Here is an 18,318-nt window from a genome sequence, read left to right on the forward strand (position 1 = left end):
TCTCTGACATTTAACAAATACATAGCAAAGTCACTACTGTACTAGCGTTACATCATCTCATTTGCATGGTTACCATCTATTAGCAGGGAGTACGTCTACACTACAGCTGGCAGCGAACATCCCAGGCCCAGCTGGGTAAGCCTGCTCACACAAGCTTGGCATGAGCTAGCACTCTAAAAATAGTAGTGTGGACGTTACCACTTCCGAGGAGACTCAGACCCTTGAGAGCCTGAACTGCAATAACCATACCATGCTGCTATTTTTAGTGTACTAGCTTGAGTGGAGCTCATGTGAGTCTGTCTGCTTAGGCTGGAACACCTTGCTCCCAGCTGCAATGTAGACATACCCATAATGGCGTGCATGCTATATTCTTGTACAGAGGACGTTCTAAGTTAGTGGTTCTCAACCAGCGGTCTGAGGGCCTCTAGGTGTGTGTGAGCAGGTTGCAGGAGGGCTGCCCAGCAGGGCCAGCACTAAGACTTGCTGTGGCCCAGGGCAGAAAGCCAAAGCCCTGCCACATGTGGCAGGGCTCAGGCTTCAACCCCTCAGGACTAGGGGGACCAGATGTCCTGATTTTATAGGGGCAGTCCTGATTTTTTGGGCTTTTACTTATATAAGCACCTATTATCCCCCACCCCCTCCCAATTTTTTCACACTTGCTATCTGATCACCCTACCCAAGACTGTTGCCGAAGCTTCATAAAGTAATAGTTTGAAATAGTAATAGTGTGAATTTAGTGCTTGTGGAAGGTGACCGCCTTGGAACATTGTCTTCTATTAGTAGGGCAGTTGGTACAACTCTGCAACTGATGATACATGTTCCCCTGAAACTCAGCACCGCTCTATTTCATCACTAAACTAGCACTTAAATTGTCACTAGCATTCAGAATTAACACCCATTAGGATGAATGAGGGAATCTTTTAGAGCTACTGCATGTTTAGTTGTTGATTGGTAGGATGGCACTGCATCTGTTCACATTTGGAAGGGTCTATTTGCAACTCTACAACCTAGAGACTTCTTAGAGAAGGACAAAATCTCAAGGATACGTGATAGGGCCCTATGCAGCTACAAGCTACTGCTCTGTGATAGCCATGACACAGGTTGGAAAGGCCACTGCTGAAGGCTGTGAAACTAGCTTACTCCCCCAATGTGCTGAGATTATCAGCAGGGTGGCATAGTGTTAGTAGTCCCCCAGCTACTAAGGGGGCTGAGATACACCTGCTGTGCAAGGGGAGTCTGGGCCCAGAGTCCCTGCTCTTGATGTGTCCAGTCTCCCTTCAATTTAGGGTGCAGGGGAAACCAAGACAGGCCCTGCACAAAGGGGCTTTTACGCTCCCCCCCCCCTAGCTGAAGGGGGTGAATAGGGCTCAGCTTCCTGCCCGTTCTCTGGGCTTGGTCCCTTCTAGGCCGGGGAGGGCAGCACAGGGCCGCCCATGGCGCCTCGTGGCTTGGAATAAAGAGACGCTTCCTTCCTCTTTAAACACCCCCGCCTCCGGAGTACCCTGCGTGACGCAATGACGCAGGCAGGAGGGTGGGGCTTGCCGGTTGCGACATTTCCGCTTCTCTTAGTGGTGGTGTGCTTCGGAGAAGAGAGCAGCACGCAGAGTGAGCGGGACGTGAGTATCGCAGCGCTCTCGCGCCCCCTCCCCCCCCCGGGAGGCCGCGCGCCTGCACCCGCCGCCATCTTCTATCCCCCTCCTCCCCAGCTCAGGGCCTGTCGTGCTGGGGGAGGGGTGGTCTGGCAGCTCCGCGCTCGGACCAGGCGGGAGGCTGAGCCGCCGCGTCTCGCACGCTGGGGAAGGCTCGGCCCGCGGGATTCCCGCCGAGCTCCTGCTCTGCCCAGTGCCGTGGGGTAGGAAGACCTTCCCCCGGTCACCGGGGGGGCGGGAGGAGCGCTGCGTCAGGAGACGCTGCCATGTTTGGGGGGCAAAGAAAGCTCATCCGAACGAGGGAGAAAATGGCGGCGGGGAACCGCCTACCCCCATCCCCCACTGCGCGACCCACTCCCGTTCTCCACTCCATGACATGACAGCCGCCCCCCCACGCCGTGAGCCGCCCCCGTCCCCCACCCCGTCCGCCCTCAGTGATTCGGTGTCGCGTCTCCCTTGCTTAACCCGTCCCATCTTTGCCCCATTCTCTAGTCATTGGGGGGAGGGGAGCGTCTGAACGAGGGAGAAAATGGCGGCTGAGAACCGTCTCCCCCCCTTTCTCTGCTGTGTTTGTAGGCTGTCCCCCATTCTCTATTCAGTGACCTGTCCAGTCTCATCTCCCTCCATTCCCCTTTCAGTGACTCCCCTCCACGCCATTTTCCTCTGGGTGCCCCACATCCACTCCCACCTCGTGACCCGCATCCCATCCCTATATACTAGATAACCTTGCCTCTGAGTGACCCATTCGATCCCCATTGCCCTGTTACTCCATATGGTCTCTCCCTAATCTGAACCCATCCCCTATATTATTCCCCATTGGTTCTCTATCCCCCTCACCCCATTCTCATTCTTGGTGCCCATTCCTCCTTCTTCCCTTCATGCACCTTTTGCTATTCCCCCCCCCCCCCCTTAAAAAAATTCTGTACTGTTGCCTGCACACTGTATCAGACTCACTGGCCTACCTTCTTTCATCCTGTTCCCCACCCACGTAGTGGGTCCTGCCCCTCTTCAACATATTTCCAACCCTATAACATGGCAGACCGTTTTTTTTCCCCCTCTCATCCCTTTTGTAACCCCCAGCACATTCCAATTTCCTATTCTCCCTTCTCCTCCTCACCTGTGTTCCATTTCCCCTCATGTTGGCTGCTTTTTCACCTGACACTGTTCTTTCCCCACATGTATTCATTCCATATGTCAGGGGTGGCCAAACTTACTGACCCCCTGAGCCACAGAAGACCACCTTTAGAAGTTCGAAAGCCAGGACAGGCCTGCCGCATGGGGTTGAAGCCCTGAGGTCCCCTCCCCATTGGATAGAAGCCCCTACCCCACCACCCTGCTGTAAGGCAGAGGTCCTGAGCCTCCTCGCTCCCCACCAAGTCTGGTAGGTGGCGAGTAGGGGGCTCCATGAGACACACTTTTTAACTGTAAAAGAGCCCCATGCTGCTCATGAGCCAGTTTGGCTATCCATGCCATATATTATTGTGCCTTCCTCCTAAAACACTACCTTGTACTATATTATTGCCCTGATAGTCATCCTCCCCTTACTTGACATAAACCAGTAGTCCACATATTCCCCAATCTCCCACTATAGTTCCTTCCTTACAAACTATTCCCCTTTATAACATACTTTTCTGCTTTGTTCTTTCAAAAGCTGGGAAGGTATTAAAAGCAATTAATTAGAATCCTTCCTGTGCCTCTTCTCTACATGGAATACTAGATGTTCACATACTGTATCGATAGGTTTGCAGAGTATACGCATCTGGCAGAATGCCTTCAAAAAGATATGGATTTCCATGCATGCCTAACTAATGAAATTTGGGCCATAAGTGGTTTGCCTGAGATCACCTAGGCAATATGTGGCAGAACTGAGAATACAATTTTAGATATTCTCACCTAAATGTGGTTTAACCGCAACACCATATTTTCTTTTAATTTCTTGAAACATAGGTAGAAAAGTTTATAATGATGGTTCTGTATCTGTTTACCAGTACTTGCCATTCTGTGACCTGGAAATCAAAGTAGATAAAATAACAATACATAAGAGTGAAGGGAGTCATTTGCTAGATAATGCTGTACCCATATGTTTTGTGACATTAATTGAAAACTTCAGTTTGTTTTGTTAATAAATTAAATACTTAGTAACTCAGGGCTAGTCTACACTAGCCGCCCAGATCGGCGGGTAGAAATCGATCTCTTGGGGGTTGATTTATCGAGTCTCATCTAGACGGATAAATTGATCCCCAAATCGACTTACTTACTCCCACCTCGTCAGGAGGAGTAAGTGCCGTCGACGGCGGAGCCGCGGCGGTCGATTTGCCGCCGTCCTCACAGCAGGGAAAGTCGAGTAGGATACGCCGAATTCAGCGTAGCTGAATTTGCGTATCTTAAATCAACCCTCCCCCCCCCCTTAGACTGAGCAGTTTATTACTATTTTGTGCACCCCAAAATGTGTTAAGTGTATCACAAATCAAGTAAAAACGGAGGCCAGGTCTACACTATAAACGTACATCAGTATAACTACGTCCCTCAAGAGTCTGAACAATCCACACCCCATAGCAACGTAGTTATACCGAACTAATCCCTGGTGTAGACAGCGCTGTGTCAACGGGAGGGCTTCTTCCATTGACATAGTTACTGCCTCTTGCAGAAGTGGATTAACTACACTGACAGGAGAAGCTCTCCCTTCAGTGTAGTAGTGTTTTCAATGAAGCGCTGCAGTGGTGCAGCCGCTGCTGGTACAGCGGTTTAAGTGTAGACCTGCCCTGAGTCCTTGTCCCGAAGAAGTTTCAAAATAAGTAAGACAGTACACAAATGAAGGGAATGGATCAAAGGAAAGGGAGATGAAGGACTAGGGTGATAATGAGATTACACCTTGCTCAGATAGACATTGAAGTTTCCTGCCACTTCCTGTTGACTTCAAATAGGAGATATTTGAATAAGATGAGAGAAGAGGCTTAGCAAAGGGGTTTGGGGTGTGCATTCCAGTCATAAAGGGCAGTGTTTCCGGTATGATATTTTCACAATATCTTTCTTCTCTCCAGAATGCCTAAATCAAAGGAACTTGTGTCTTCAAGCTCATCTGCCAGTGATTCAGATAGTGAAGTTGACAAAAAGGTGAATATTGGACACAATTGTTTACTGCATTTTAGTGTAGTAATTAAAAAACAAAACACCAAACAAACTTCTGGATTTGATTAGGAGGCAATTCAATTCTGATGGAATATGTATACCATGCTATTTGTTACCTAGCTCTTTTGTTAAAACTGGGATCAGTGGTGGGAAGGTGAGATGCTTCTAAATATGGAATGAATCTATTTTTTGTTTTAAGATTGATTGGCTTTGTATCATTTGTTATTTCACTTGTGGCATCTAACCACAAGGTTCTTGTAGTTCTGTAGATCTGTGGTGAGAGCAAGAATACTAAACCATTTTAGTTCCCTTGCTCTGTTAACATTTCTTTTCCTCCTAAACAGCTGTGAAAGCTGATGTTGCTAAACATGATTGTTTAGCTTCTCAAGCCCATCAAGAGTTGATATACACGCTGGGCTACAATGATTGTAGTGAGCATTCTGCATTTGAAGTGCTGGCTGAGTTTTCTGTAGATAGGCCAAAACAGTATTATTTTGTTATGTATATTCTGTAGTTCACTGCAGATACTATGGCCTTGGCTACACTGGCAATTCACAGCGCTGCACTTGCTGCGCTCAGGGGTGTGAACCCCCCCCCCCGAGTGCAGCGCTGTAAAGCGCCAGTGTAATCAGCGCCTGCAGCGCTGCACGCTCGCTCGCAGCACTGCAAGCTATTCTCCTCAGAGAGGTGGAGCTCTCGCAGCACTGGCGGCGCGACTACACTTGCGCTTCACAGCGCTGCCGCAGCTGCACTATGAATCTGCGAGTGTAGCCAAGGCCTAAAGGTGTGGAAGCACGAAGATCATGGAGTGCTGTATGTAAATTAGTAACAAAATGGTAAAGTCAGAATAAAAGAGAGAGAGAGGAACATTCTTTCTCTCCTTCCCTTTCCCTTGAATTGGGGAGATGTAAAAAATGCAAGGTGAGTGTGTATAAAAAGAAAATGTACTGTCCACCTCAATTTTATTTGGATCTTCTTTGGGTTCCAAAAGATAGAGTTTACAAAAGTGCTTATTCCCCTAAATATGATCCTCTTGGAGTCCAATGAGAGTTTTACCATTGACTTCAGTAGGAGCAGAATTAGGACATCTTAAAGCACTTCTGAAAATCCCACCCCAATTTCACTGTATTAAAGTCTTGTATTGGTAGTGAGATGAACTACATAATAGAATAGTTCTTTGCAGCCTCTAATTTCTTCTTTTAATAACTAATAAAATGGGATGTGCTTGGTATTTTTGGTTTAAAGGCAAAGAGGAAAAAGCAAGCAGCTCCAGAAAAGCCTGTAAAGAAACAAAAGACTGGTGAAAGTTCTAAAGGTGCAGCTTCCTCTAAACAAAGCAGCAACAGAGATGAGAATATGTTCCAGGTAATATTGATAATGCTACTTCTAGAGGCTGTTGATTGAAGGGTTCCTGAGGAAGCATGTTATAGTTTGTATTCTGTAATCTTTATGAAGAGAACTTTGAATGCTTTGGTTTTTTATCCAGGTATAGTATAGCATTCAATCTCTTGTCATCTTTTGGCTAAATATGGTTACAATGTTAGAGTGAAAGTGAGATACCCAGAAAAAACAATGATGAGATTTGGTAGAGTAAAATAATCAATGCTATGCCATTCAATTGTAACTTTGGTTCATTGATTGTATCACTTGTTCCCAGTATTTTGTCTTGGTTTATAGTGTCATTTTTTGAGAGTTTGGCATTTCTATTGTAGACTCTATTAATAGGCTTATGATTAGGCTGTAAATGTTAGTTCAAAACCAGAGCTATATGGGAATGCTTTTAATCAGGGCACTTTGACAAGAGGTTCCCAGAAATCAGTATGGCTTCTCCTCTTGTCTACCCAACTAGACCAAGAGCAGCTGTCAGAGCTCTCACTGTACCAGACAGGGTCTCAGGATAAGTTTGTCCTTCAGTTTATATGTGCTTCTTTATTCTGTGGTTCAGTTTTTACTAACAGAATATCAGAGAAGATTGAAACAGATCTTCATGGACAACTGCTAGTGGTATTTGCAACAGAGTATGCTGGCCTCTTTAAGACAGGCCCAGGGTTCAATACTGTCCTATTTCTGCAATGAGGCATTCAGGGGGATTCCTGAGGATATCTGGGAGTTGTAAGCCTTACATCAGTCAGTGTGCTGAGAAAGGAGCAGGAATATAACTATTCAGTTTTCTCTTCCTCATTGCAAGAAAGATTGGGGAGGGGAGAATGCCTGCATTAAGACAATAAGAAAGGGACAGGGTTTTTCCACTCAAGGAGTGAGGGAGGAGCTTTTGAAGAATTTGGTGAAAGGGCCTGAAAAGAAGCCTAAACGTAGGGCATGAGTGCTGGCAAAGGGAGTAGCTTGGGGTGGGGGACAAAGCAAGTGAGAGTTGGGCTTGAACTTTAGTACTCCGCATTAGCTCTTCAGTCTGCCTTGTATTTAAAAATAGAGCACACTGTGATGTATCCAGAATCTGACTTGAATCAGAACATTTCCAAAGATTGGGATTCTGGTTCGGACTTACTTTTGTCTGTTAGCAGTGTCAGTGGCATATCGGTGCTGAAATTAAATATGAAGATTAATAGGAAAACCAGTAAAATATGTTTTTACTTTTTATGTTGAATGAAAGTCTCCCATCTTGGAATACTTTTCACTTATTTTACATTGCTTTCAAACTTGTAACATACTTCAGAATTTGGCATCTATAGGCAGGGAGTTCTTAAATGTAGGGTAAAGTACTGTTCCCTCCCATTCTTGATTACTTAAAAATTCCTATGGCAAGTAAAGCGATTGCTTACCTGGAAAAGCAATATTAAAGTGTTTGTGCTTTTAAGCTTCTTTTAATGTAATTTGGTGTCTGAAAATAGTGGACCCAATACAGTGCTTCATAGGGGTTTTTCACAGTGAGAGGGTGACTTCTGGAAATTCTAATGGTGCTGTCAGGTGCAGTTAATCTGAGAAAACCAGACAGTTGCTTGCCATATAGGATTTAATTTGGTTGTGATATCCAATTCTCTAATTCTGTGAGGATTTAGCCTTGAGCTAAGCATCAGACAATCTGTGTGTGTTTTGGAGCTTGTGGCCTCCACCACATTAATTTTTCCAGTACATTCAGAACTTCAAGGATTTTTGTTTGTTTAACCCATGCAGATCTTTGTTTCTGGAAGCATTGAAATGAACTCCGATTTAGAGCGGGAGGAGGTGATAGCTCTTCTATCATCTTCATTAGTCTCATAGCTTGAAAACAAATTTGAATGTATTGTCTTCTCTAGCATTTTCTAGTTTCATTAAAAAATTTTGCACAAGGAAGCAGGATTTTTTTTCTGAAAGAATCAGTAATTTAAGTTGGCAATATTTATTAGGCATTCAGCTTTTACGTACACATGAATTTTCTTTTGAGGACACCCATTTTTCCAGGAAATAATAGTGAATTCTCTTAATGTGTTAAGTCCTTCATCCAATAATGCTGTCATCACTTATTAGTCCTGATATACTACTTCGGGAAAATACTTAATCCAATCATTTCTACTTAAATCTAAAATAAGCTGCAGCAATATGCAGTGCCTCATGTCAAAGTATTTAATGCTGATTAGAAAAATTAATAATCCTGTACTGTGTAAAATGTATTATTGTTCTGATTTGTTTTATTGGCAGATTGGCAAAATGAGGTATGTCAGTGTTCGTGACTTTAAAGGGAAAGTCCTAATTGATATTAGAGAATACTGGATGGATCAAGAAGGTGAAATGAAACCTGGCAGAAAAGGTGAACTTCTATTTTGTGTCATTGGTTGCATAGTATTAAAATATATTTAGCTTAGCTTTATTGAGGAAAGTGGACAATTGTTTAACTTGAAGTTTCATATGGTTCACAGCTAAATAATGAGGCCATTCTTGATTCTAATACAAAATTTTAATGTGCCTTGATTCTACTTTCTTCTTACCTGATAACATATTTTAGAGTTACTTAGAAGATGTCTTAATGGGAAAGCGTTAATATTGGCGGGGGGGAGGGGGAATCTAGGCACATGCTGCAGTTCTAGTCCTTTTCCTTTTCTTCTCCCACTCCTAAAAGTCTACTTTGGTTCCTTGGCAATGAGGATACGGTCCACAGTTTTAGAACAGGGTATACAACCCCGTAACTTAAAAATAAAAAGACGATTTTTAAACAGATTAAAGCAAATTTAAACCTGAATTTACAACTATCTGCCTGAAAGTTATGCTTTAAATTTTTATAATTTAAAATGAAAAAAGTTTGTGTTGCAGTGGATTGAAGTTAGGCACCATGTCTAAATAGCATTAATCAAAACAAGCCTGCATTTTATCTCTGTAGAAACTATAGATGGGAAAAGTATTTAAAAAAATTCTGTAGCCTGGACTACTGAATAATTGTTGCATTTTCTCTAATATCTTAGCACTTCTTATTTCCCTCAGGTAGTTTTAAGTTACCATTGCATGAGATAATAAACTGCATGATAACCTATTATCAGTTTTGGAGCTGAACAGGGTTCAGTTGAGAACACTAAAGTGGAAACACAACTGCTGTGATACAAATTTTGCAGAAAAATTTTGTTTAATTTTTACAGTGTTATACCAGTAAGTTATAGTACTAAACATTTTTTGGGGGAACCTACCGTGTCTCCAAGATGCAAAAGTCCCATATGGGAATATTTTTGAAGAGATTCCTGTATCATTTGGAAGTATTAAGAAAGGATCACATGCTGTATAAGCGTAACAAAGACAATGCAGGGCTTGGTAGCAGGAATGAAAGAACATTTTGAAAAGTGTGCTACCCATGCCAAGGATGACATTGAAGATACTGTTTCTCTGTCAGTCTGAATATTCTGGATCTTTTGGTGAGTAATGTTAGTGTTTTTATTACATTTTAGAAAAATATTTAAAAACAAAGTTAAATATTGCTGGGTTATTTTCCTGTGGGGGTTATAACAAGAAGCAGAGAAATTTCGTGTCATCTGAATGAGAATTTTAAGTGTTTGAAGGTTAGAAATTTGTCATTAAAGGCTCCATTCAGTGCCTGTCCATGTTTAGGGAAAGGCTCCCATTGACTACAGTGGGTATGGGACTGGACCATGAGAGAATATCAAAGGTGGAAGTGCAGTGGGGCATCCATAATATAATGGAGATGTCCAGGTATCCATATTGATTTGACAGCCTTGTACTGCTGAGTTTTGAACTTGACACAGACATTCTGTATGAACTAGCTTAGGCAATGGAGTAAAACACCAACCACAAGCAGGTTGAACTACTATACTGCTGGTATAAACATCATTTGAGCAAAACACCATACATAATTTTTCAGTTTTTTTAACTAAATTTCTTGAAATGTCCAACTATTAATCCTCAGTTCAGACTAAATCCATTGAAAGTTTGAAGTTTTAAAAACTAACTGCTTTGAATTATCTGAGTACAGATAAACTATCAACGTCTGTTTAACCCTCTTAGGTTGGGACTAGGCATGAGAAATTTAATTCTAAAATGTTAGTTGAGGTGAGAATAGGAGTTTGGAATGCAATGACTATTCCAATTTATATTTTATAATGGTGGTGCAATTCAGATCTGGAACACAACACAAACAATGGCACTTTCTCATAATCTTTCCTTGTGTCTTATGGCACCATTTTTACTGAGCCCTTCCTAGTGTCTGTTGCCAGCTGGAGAGGGACAGAGTTAAGGTACACACCATCCCTGCAACACAACCTTAACTTTGTATTTCCTGGTTTTCAGAGGTTTAAGTTTAGCCACTCTCTCCACATTCTGGAAGGGCACGAGGCAGCACTGGGCAACTTTATCTGTGTGTCAACGAAGTTTTCAGGCAGTTAATTTTAGAATTATACAGGTGAGATGAATGACCACTTTCTGCATTGTTGTTAGCTTCATCATTACCACTATTTGATGCATCTGGCAGCAGCAGTACAACTGAACTTGTTAGAATGCTTGTTTGGTGCACAGTCAAAGAAATATCCATTTTCATCATCCAAAACAACCATGGACTACTTTGTAGTCAGTATTGGTATTCTCAATGAACAGTTCATAGTTGAAGATTGCTTGGTTCATATAAGGAGCTAATTTTTCTTACAACTTTTTCCGAAGAGTTTGAGATGGTTCAAGCTTTGACAAGGATCAGGAAAAATGTCAGCGGTACCCAAAATTAAATTGTAGATATGTAAAGCACTTACTTGATTCAACTTTCTTTCCTGCATTTTCAATCTAAAGTACCAGTACCAGATGTTAAAAGTAAAAATGAAATGAATGCTGCTATGACATGTACATTATAATAATTTTTCAGAGCTGGAAGAGAACCACCCAAAAATGTGTGTTTTGCTGCTGAACTCCGAAGTTAAACCCGTGGACTGGTGGAAATGTCTGGCCAGTCTCTCAGATGTAGAGCTCAGAAAATAACTTTTTTTTTTTTTTTTTTTTCTCCTGGGGTTGAAGCTACTGCAGGTGTACAAACGACATTATCTAAATCTTGACTAGTTTGTTCTAATTTCAGAAACTGATAATGTGTAAAGGAAGTAGGTAATCTATCTTGAACAATTAATCCAGGTGGCAGATGAAGACACTTCTAGAAAATTTCTCAGTGCAGTTTCTCTCATTTATTTAGTCACAGTTTACTAAAACTGAAAAAAGAAACTTGTTTTGTCATTACCTACTGTTGATTTAGTACATATCACACTAGAGCTTGATTTCAATTGAGGTTTTGTTACTTCAGCAATTGGGAAAGCCGAGGCCAAGCAGTAACATTCTAACGTGTTGGTTTTGGTGTAATCCCAACAAAATTTACTTGTACTGTAGTTTCAGGCTAGGATTTTCAGTGGAGCCTACTAATGACTTAAACATGCAAATCCCATTTAAATTCTGTGGGAATAAAGTGCCTAACTCCATAAGCCCCTTTGTAAATCCAGCATGACTAAACAAATGTTGACTAAATCAGAAATGTTAAGTCTCTAAATTTGACTACCACAAACTCTCTGAAGAAGTTTGGTAAAGTAAATTGCTGCTGGAACAAGCCATGTATGTTACTAAGATCATGTCTATATGTGCTGCAGCAACGCAGCTGTACCAGTACAGCTGCAGCTCATCTGATGAAGATGCTCTGTGCCAAAGGGAGAGAGCTTTCCTGTCGCCATAAAAAACCCACCTCCAAGAGTGGCATAAGCTGTGTCAGCGGGAGAAGCTCTTCTGCCGACATAGTGCTGTCCACATGAATGCTTATGTTGGTGTAACTTACGTTGCTTGGAGGTGGAATATTCACACCCCTGAGTGGCATAAGTTTTACCGATCTAGGATGTAGTGTAGACATACCTAAAAAAAATTAAGTGATATTTAGGCTATGTAGCCAACACTAATATTACATCAATAGACTGTTTTCTCTGTTATCAATTGTGATGCTTCCTTTCAGAAACGAAACTAAAATCTAATCTTAAAATCAGTATTGTCTTTCTGCTATTGATTTAAATTGCCTTGACTGAAATCAGCACACTTTGAAAATCTATGCTAGATTAGAATACTTGATATTTTGTTGATCTGTTCATCTGGAAATGAAGTTGGTGACTATGGTAAGAATTTTGAGATAGTTTTATCAAATTTTGAGAAGACAGGTTTGTTTGTTTTTTAAAGAATCTTGAACACTTTACTGAAACTGAATATTTGATTTTGCACTGGAAAATATCAAACAGCATTAAGCCCTTTCAGTCAGAAAATATACAAACTGATTTATGAAGCTATGTGTGACAGCATGTTCAGAGTAGCTGGTGTCCAAAACATGAAAGAATGTAGGAAAAGTTTTTTTTCCCTTTAGATTAATGTTCACAGGTGGCTGACAACAGCAGTACTTATGTTTAATATTCTCAAATAATAAAAATACTTGGTACCAAAAAAGTCCTGATCCTGTTTCCCTTGGGTCCTGTCACAGGTTTCCCCAAAGTGCATCTAGATTGGTCCTTGAATGAATGGAGACAAAGTTGAATAAATCCTTAAATAAACAATGGGCTTAAAGTATAAGAAACGTGTGTAGAAGCAAGAGTAAGATTGGTGCATGAGAAGATAAAGATAAATGTCATACTATTCTGTGTGGTGGGAGAGAAGAACGGTGCAGCACAGTGCTGCTTCAAAAATGTTTACATGCTTAACATACAGAATTTAGTTTTAACAAAGAAGATTAAGGGGTGACTTTAAGGAATGGGGAACAAGTATTTAATAATTGGCTCCTCAGTCTAGCTGAGAAAGGTGTAACACAATCCAATGTCTAGAAGTTGAAGCTAGTCAAATTCAGACTGGAGATAAGTCTTAATTTTTTTTAACAGTGGAGGTAACTAAGCATTGGAATAGTTTATCAATGGCCATAGTGGATTCTCCATCACTGACCATTTTGAAATCAAGATTAGCTTTTTAGAAAACATCTATGCTCTAGGAATTTTGCAAAAGTTCACTGGGTCCTGTTGTACAGGTCAGGCTAGCTGATCATGATAGTCCTGTCTGGCCATTGAATCTACGAACGTGTGTGCAAACTCAATCCATAAACACATGGCTTTTATCACACTAAAGAAAGAAGCCTGGGCCTCTCCAGCTCATCCAGAGTTTTAGTGCAGCCTGCCATCAGGGCCACAGCTGCATTTGTAGCTTCTTGTGATTCACATAACACCTGTGGATGGGTTTCTACAAAGATGCTGCACTACATTTTGTATCTTCACATCCAAACAGAATCCATAAAGAGACTAATCTCTTGTTTAGCCTGAAGTTAAATGTAAATATTCCAGTGAATAATCAGATATTTTAGATAATGTAATTATTCATTTAACACGCACTACAGCTAACATTGTTTGTTAGTTATAAAAATATTGATGACGTCATAGTAAGATTGTTTTGGGTTCAAAGATCGTTAAAGTTGTACAAAATCTTGATCTTAGTTTTCATACTGCACTAAGGATATGTTTTTAATGCATTTCAGGTATTTCTTTAAATCCAGAACAGTGGAGCCAGCTGAAGGAACAGATTTCCGATATTGATGATGCAGTAAGAAAACTGTAAAGACAGCCATACAGAAACTTACTGTTTTAGTTGTTTTAAGCAGTCTTTTTACACATTGGCTTTTGTTTTCTAAAATACTTGTTTTCCAAGCTATTGTATATTTGGATTGCAAAACAATTTGTAAGATGAATACTTTTTTTTTATGTGCATTAAAAGTGTATTCTAAGTGAGGCTATTTGTGTATACTTTATTAAAAAGGAATGATTTGCTTTCAACACAGTGTAAAATAAAAACCAATCCAGTAATACTATATAACGCATACCTGTTTGTGGCCTTCCAGCTAACAGTTTTTAGTCTCCTTTTCTTTAATTTTGGTTTCAGTTCAGTTAAAATATGTTCATATTAACTGTTAATCAGGCGACATTAAAAAAAAAAAAAAAAACTTGCCCTTATTGCAAATATTCGTAACTTTTATATTTGAGATTTCAACTCAGTCCAAATAATGAATAATTAAAATAGTTTTTGTAGATAATCTTAAATACTGTTTTTGAAAATTCACCACATTATTCTTACCTAGATAAGTACATAGGTATTTGGCATTGCTTGCATGAAGTATTACACTAAACAAGCTTATGTGATTATTCCACAATAACACTTGGACACAAGCCACATTCTTCCTTTTCATTCTTCTGCAGGTCATTTGACTTAGAAAAGATAATTAGCTTTTATTCTTAGACACTAGATTTTTAGTATGGTATACATACATATGGTAAGATTTTTACCTCAGAATATGATTTATTAAGATTGTATTTCAAAGGTCCCAGCTTAAACAGATGAAGTAATAACCTTACTTATCTACTCTTTTCAAGCTTTGCATTAGATTAAAATAGTTTTTGAACATACTATCTGATATCCAGGGATTATTCTAATTGGCAAGAACCCTTACCCTCCCTTGATAGAGCTCTTAGTCATGCTCGACAATTCTGCTTAAGCATGGCTAAAACTACCGGTAGGCTATAATACAGTTGGTGTAGATTGAACCAAGCAGGGTTAAAACTGGCCTAGCCAAGGTTTCAGTGTGGGCTAAAACAGTTCTGCTCTGTCCATATTGCTTGATCAGGCCACATGTGTGGCTTACATGTGCACAGTTGTTTTAGCCTTTTGGGAAGGGCATGTTTGGTGCTGGCATACAGCAGATCATGATTTTAGTGAACTTCACTTGGCTATCTGCATCCTGATCTGAAGTAGAGTGATGCTTCTTTTCAGTAGGAGGTGAGGTAGTGTAGATGCAATGTAACTGAAGGGAATTTTGATAGCTAACTTAAGATACTTTTATGCTTTCCCTTTCAATATTCTTGTTACAGTTGGGAGTGAGCTTATAAAGGTCACTCCTATATTAAAAGTTATCACACCTTATTTTTGTTATCAGTTAGTGGATGAATTAACACTACATTAAAGAAATTTATGTTGGGGGCGGTGCATGTGTGTATCTGATTTTCAAATTGCTTTAATCCAAGGAAGAAGATAGAGACTTCATGAAAATTGCAGTTTTGGGACTGTATATCACTGAATGTACAAATACTGAATCTGCTGTATTTTTCCCATTTAATGTTAAACTATTGTATTTTTCAACATGTTTAGATAACTGGTTTTTGCTATTCATTTAATTTCAGAATATCTTAATATTGTTTGCTGTCTAGGTCATAAGAACAGCCGTACTGGGTCAGACCAAAGGTCCATCTAGCCCAGTATCCGGTCTACCGGCAGTGGCCAATGCCTGGTGCCCCAGAAGTCATGAGGAATTTATTGATATTGCAGATGTTCAGAGGCCCTGTTTTAAGTGCCATATACGCTGACTATCCCTGCCTTGAAGAATTTATAATCTAGTACACATGATACACGAAGCCTGAGGAGAAAGGGATCTAATTAAACATACTGTTTAATTTACATATGCAGTATCATATTTTCCTCATTTGCTCCTTAACCCAGTCAGCAATGATTTCAAATGTGACTAATCAAAGAGGTGATTTAGTCCCTTGTCACTTAGAAGAACTTTGAGTTCTTAAAGTGCTATTTGTGGGCTGGAGGGGAGGACGAGGCATGTCTGAGGGTAGCAATCTCATCTTTAGCTCCACTGTCCTTTTTGAATAATATCCTTTGCTTGCAGTGTATCTGCACCAGAAAGAATAGTAAATAAGTACCTGCCAAAATTCCACAGAGAAATGAAGGAAAATAATTGCTTACAGACCTGTATTCTTGTTAACATTACTTATTCTATCTTTGGAAGAGTTTTTTTGCCTACTTTTGCAATATTTATATCATAATAGATTTTATAGTATGCAAAATCTAACTAGAAATCTCACCATTAAATCAGAAACTTTGTAACTTCAGACTTCACCTGCCTTACCTCAGTTGTTTCATCTGGTTGTTTTGAAGAACAGAATTGTAACAACGGAGGGAGCAATGTAACTTCTCCTTAGACGGATTAGTGGTTGTCACAGCACTGTGCCTTGATGTTCTTGCATGGTAACTGTGGGGTAGGGCGCAATATAAGAAATGTGTGTGGGTTAAGGAGAGATCGGAAGTTGAGTTCTCTGGTGTTGGGAATGAATGAGAAGGCTTAATAGGGTTGGTGTTAGTTTTATTGGGGAAACAATGCTGGCAGAGATTTATAGAAGCAACTAATTTTTTTAGCCAAGGAGTATTGGCTCTTTTTACAGACAAATTACAGTTTTAGCAGGGATAATTTGAATTTACTGAAGCTGTTAGATTTTACTTAATCCTTGGTTTTGTTGGCATTTTTTACTTTTTTACATTAAAAGTTTGGTACAGATTCATTTTACTTAAAACTTACTACATTACAAAAACAATTTTTTTAACCTGCCAGCCATATTTCCTTCTGAAATATTTTCATAAAGCTTTGTCTATTTTACTTCAGAGCCTTCCATTCCCCAGCCCATTTACAGCAATAAAATGCTCCTCCAAAAATACGAAGTAATTCTCTCATCAGCCAGTCAGTTTCAAGATTTAACTCAACATGCTCTCCAAAATAGGATGTTTTGGAACATGAAGAAAGCTGGAGTGCTGAATGGCTGATGTGGAGGTATTTATTTAACAATGGTGAATAAGTGTTCCATTTTAAGAATTCTGCATCAAGAATTACAAGAAGTATTTAAACTGCATCCATTTACATCATATGACTATTATCCAATGCTATATCATTCTGGTTTTAAAAACAAATTGGAAGGATTGTATGTCACATCTAAAATTTGGATAATTGACTTGCGAATTAAATAAAAATTGGTGGTTATAAGTGTACTTGTGAAATTAAAGTGCACAAGAAAGAAAGATGTTACATAGTATTGACTTCTTCATATATTCCAGTTAAATAGGAACCAGTAAGAAGAGAGATGTACAAGTTTGATGATCAGTATTTATATAGTGCATAACTGCAAAATATTAAATCTGTTCCGATCCATAAGATCTCAAAGTGCATTGAAAGTTTTGCCGAAATATAGTCTCAGTGCTAAATGAATACCTCATAATGTACATTATCCTTATGTACAGGTATTCATTTCATTCCTATTAAAATTAAACAGATGTAGTAGTAATCTGATATTGACTGTTAACAGAAATACCCCAGCAACAATACTTTGTGTTATCTGTAAGCAAAAAAAAAATGTACAAAACAATAGTTGTAATTCTAGTAACTAAAATGTCATTTTGTTAACTGTGTGGAATGTATGTATGTTTTGGTGGTATCTGCTATGGAGATACCACTGGAAATATGAACCATCCAATTGTAATTATCTTAAATGTTCAAATAAAAATTAAAAATGATATGCATGATATCAGTTTCAAGATCTGAAAATGAATGAACGTGATTCAAAAAATAGGAAATTAATGACAGTTGAAATGTAATCTTTAGATTTTGATTTGCACCGATATTAAGGCTGCTATTCTCTCACGGTGGTCGTGGAAGTCACGGATTCTGTGACTTTACGTGACTTCTGTAGTGGCTGCTGCAGCTGACTCCAGGGCTGCCCGAGCAGCTGGCAATGGGGCTGGCTGCTCGGGTGCCCCATGGCCAGCTGCTGCTGGAGCAACCTAGGGCCAGCTGGCCCCGGGAACTGCCTGAGCAGCAGCTGGCACAGCTGGTCCTGCAACTGCCTGGATAACGGTCCTGGGGACCGCCCTAGCAACAGCAGCGGTCCTGGGACACCCAGAGGCCATCCAGAGAGCAGCAGCCTGGGGCAGTCAAACCCCGTCTCTCTCCCCCTCTCCCTCCCCAAAAGCAGGGGCCACCCAGAGTTGCAGGGGCCCAGAAGTAGAGATTTAGTCAGGTATTTTTGGTATAAGTCATGGGCTGTGAATATTTACCCAGAAATATCCGTGACTTAAATCTTAGCGTCGACCATTATGACTGGAACAGTTGATATCTCTTGCAACTATTAGTTTAGTTTGCAGTTTCAGGCAGAGAATGCTGCATTTTTACCCTTGGTTCATGTTTGGAAGGTTTTCTTCACAACCAAAACTGTAAGACTATAATGTGAAATACGATTCTGCAGCT

General features: G+C 40.3%; 1 protein-coding gene across 4 annotated transcripts; it reads left to right on the forward strand.

Moving 5' to 3' along the window:
• Nucleotides 1–1,508: 1,508 nt before the first annotated feature.
• SUB1 (SUB1 regulator of transcription) lies at nt 1,509–17,597 on the forward strand. Of its 4 annotated transcripts, none has more exons than XM_034773004.1 (5): nt 1,509–1,616; nt 4,691–4,763; nt 6,024–6,143; nt 8,415–8,523; nt 13,729–17,597. In XM_034773004.1, the coding sequence occupies exons 2-5, from the start codon at nt 4,692–4,694 to the stop codon at nt 13,806–13,808; spliced, it is 381 nt and encodes a 126-aa protein (XP_034628895.1). In that variant the 5' UTR covers nt 1,509–1,616; nt 4,691; the 3' UTR covers nt 13,809–17,597. The 4 variants fall into 4 exon arrangements, with proteins under 4 accessions (XP_034628895.1, XP_034628898.1, XP_034628896.1 ...); XM_034773007.1 differs by lacking the exon at nt 13,729–17,597 and adding an exon at nt 9,344–9,613; XM_034773005.1 differs by lacking the exon at nt 1,509–1,616 and adding an exon at nt 1,715–1,852.
• The last annotated feature ends 721 nt before the right edge of the window (nt 17,598–18,318 follow it).

Source organism: Trachemys scripta, chromosome 6 (assembly GCF_013100865.1).
Source record: "Trachemys scripta elegans isolate TJP31775 chromosome 6, CAS_Tse_1.0, whole genome shotgun sequence".
NCBI lineage: Eukaryota > Metazoa > Chordata > Testudines > Emydidae > Trachemys > Trachemys scripta.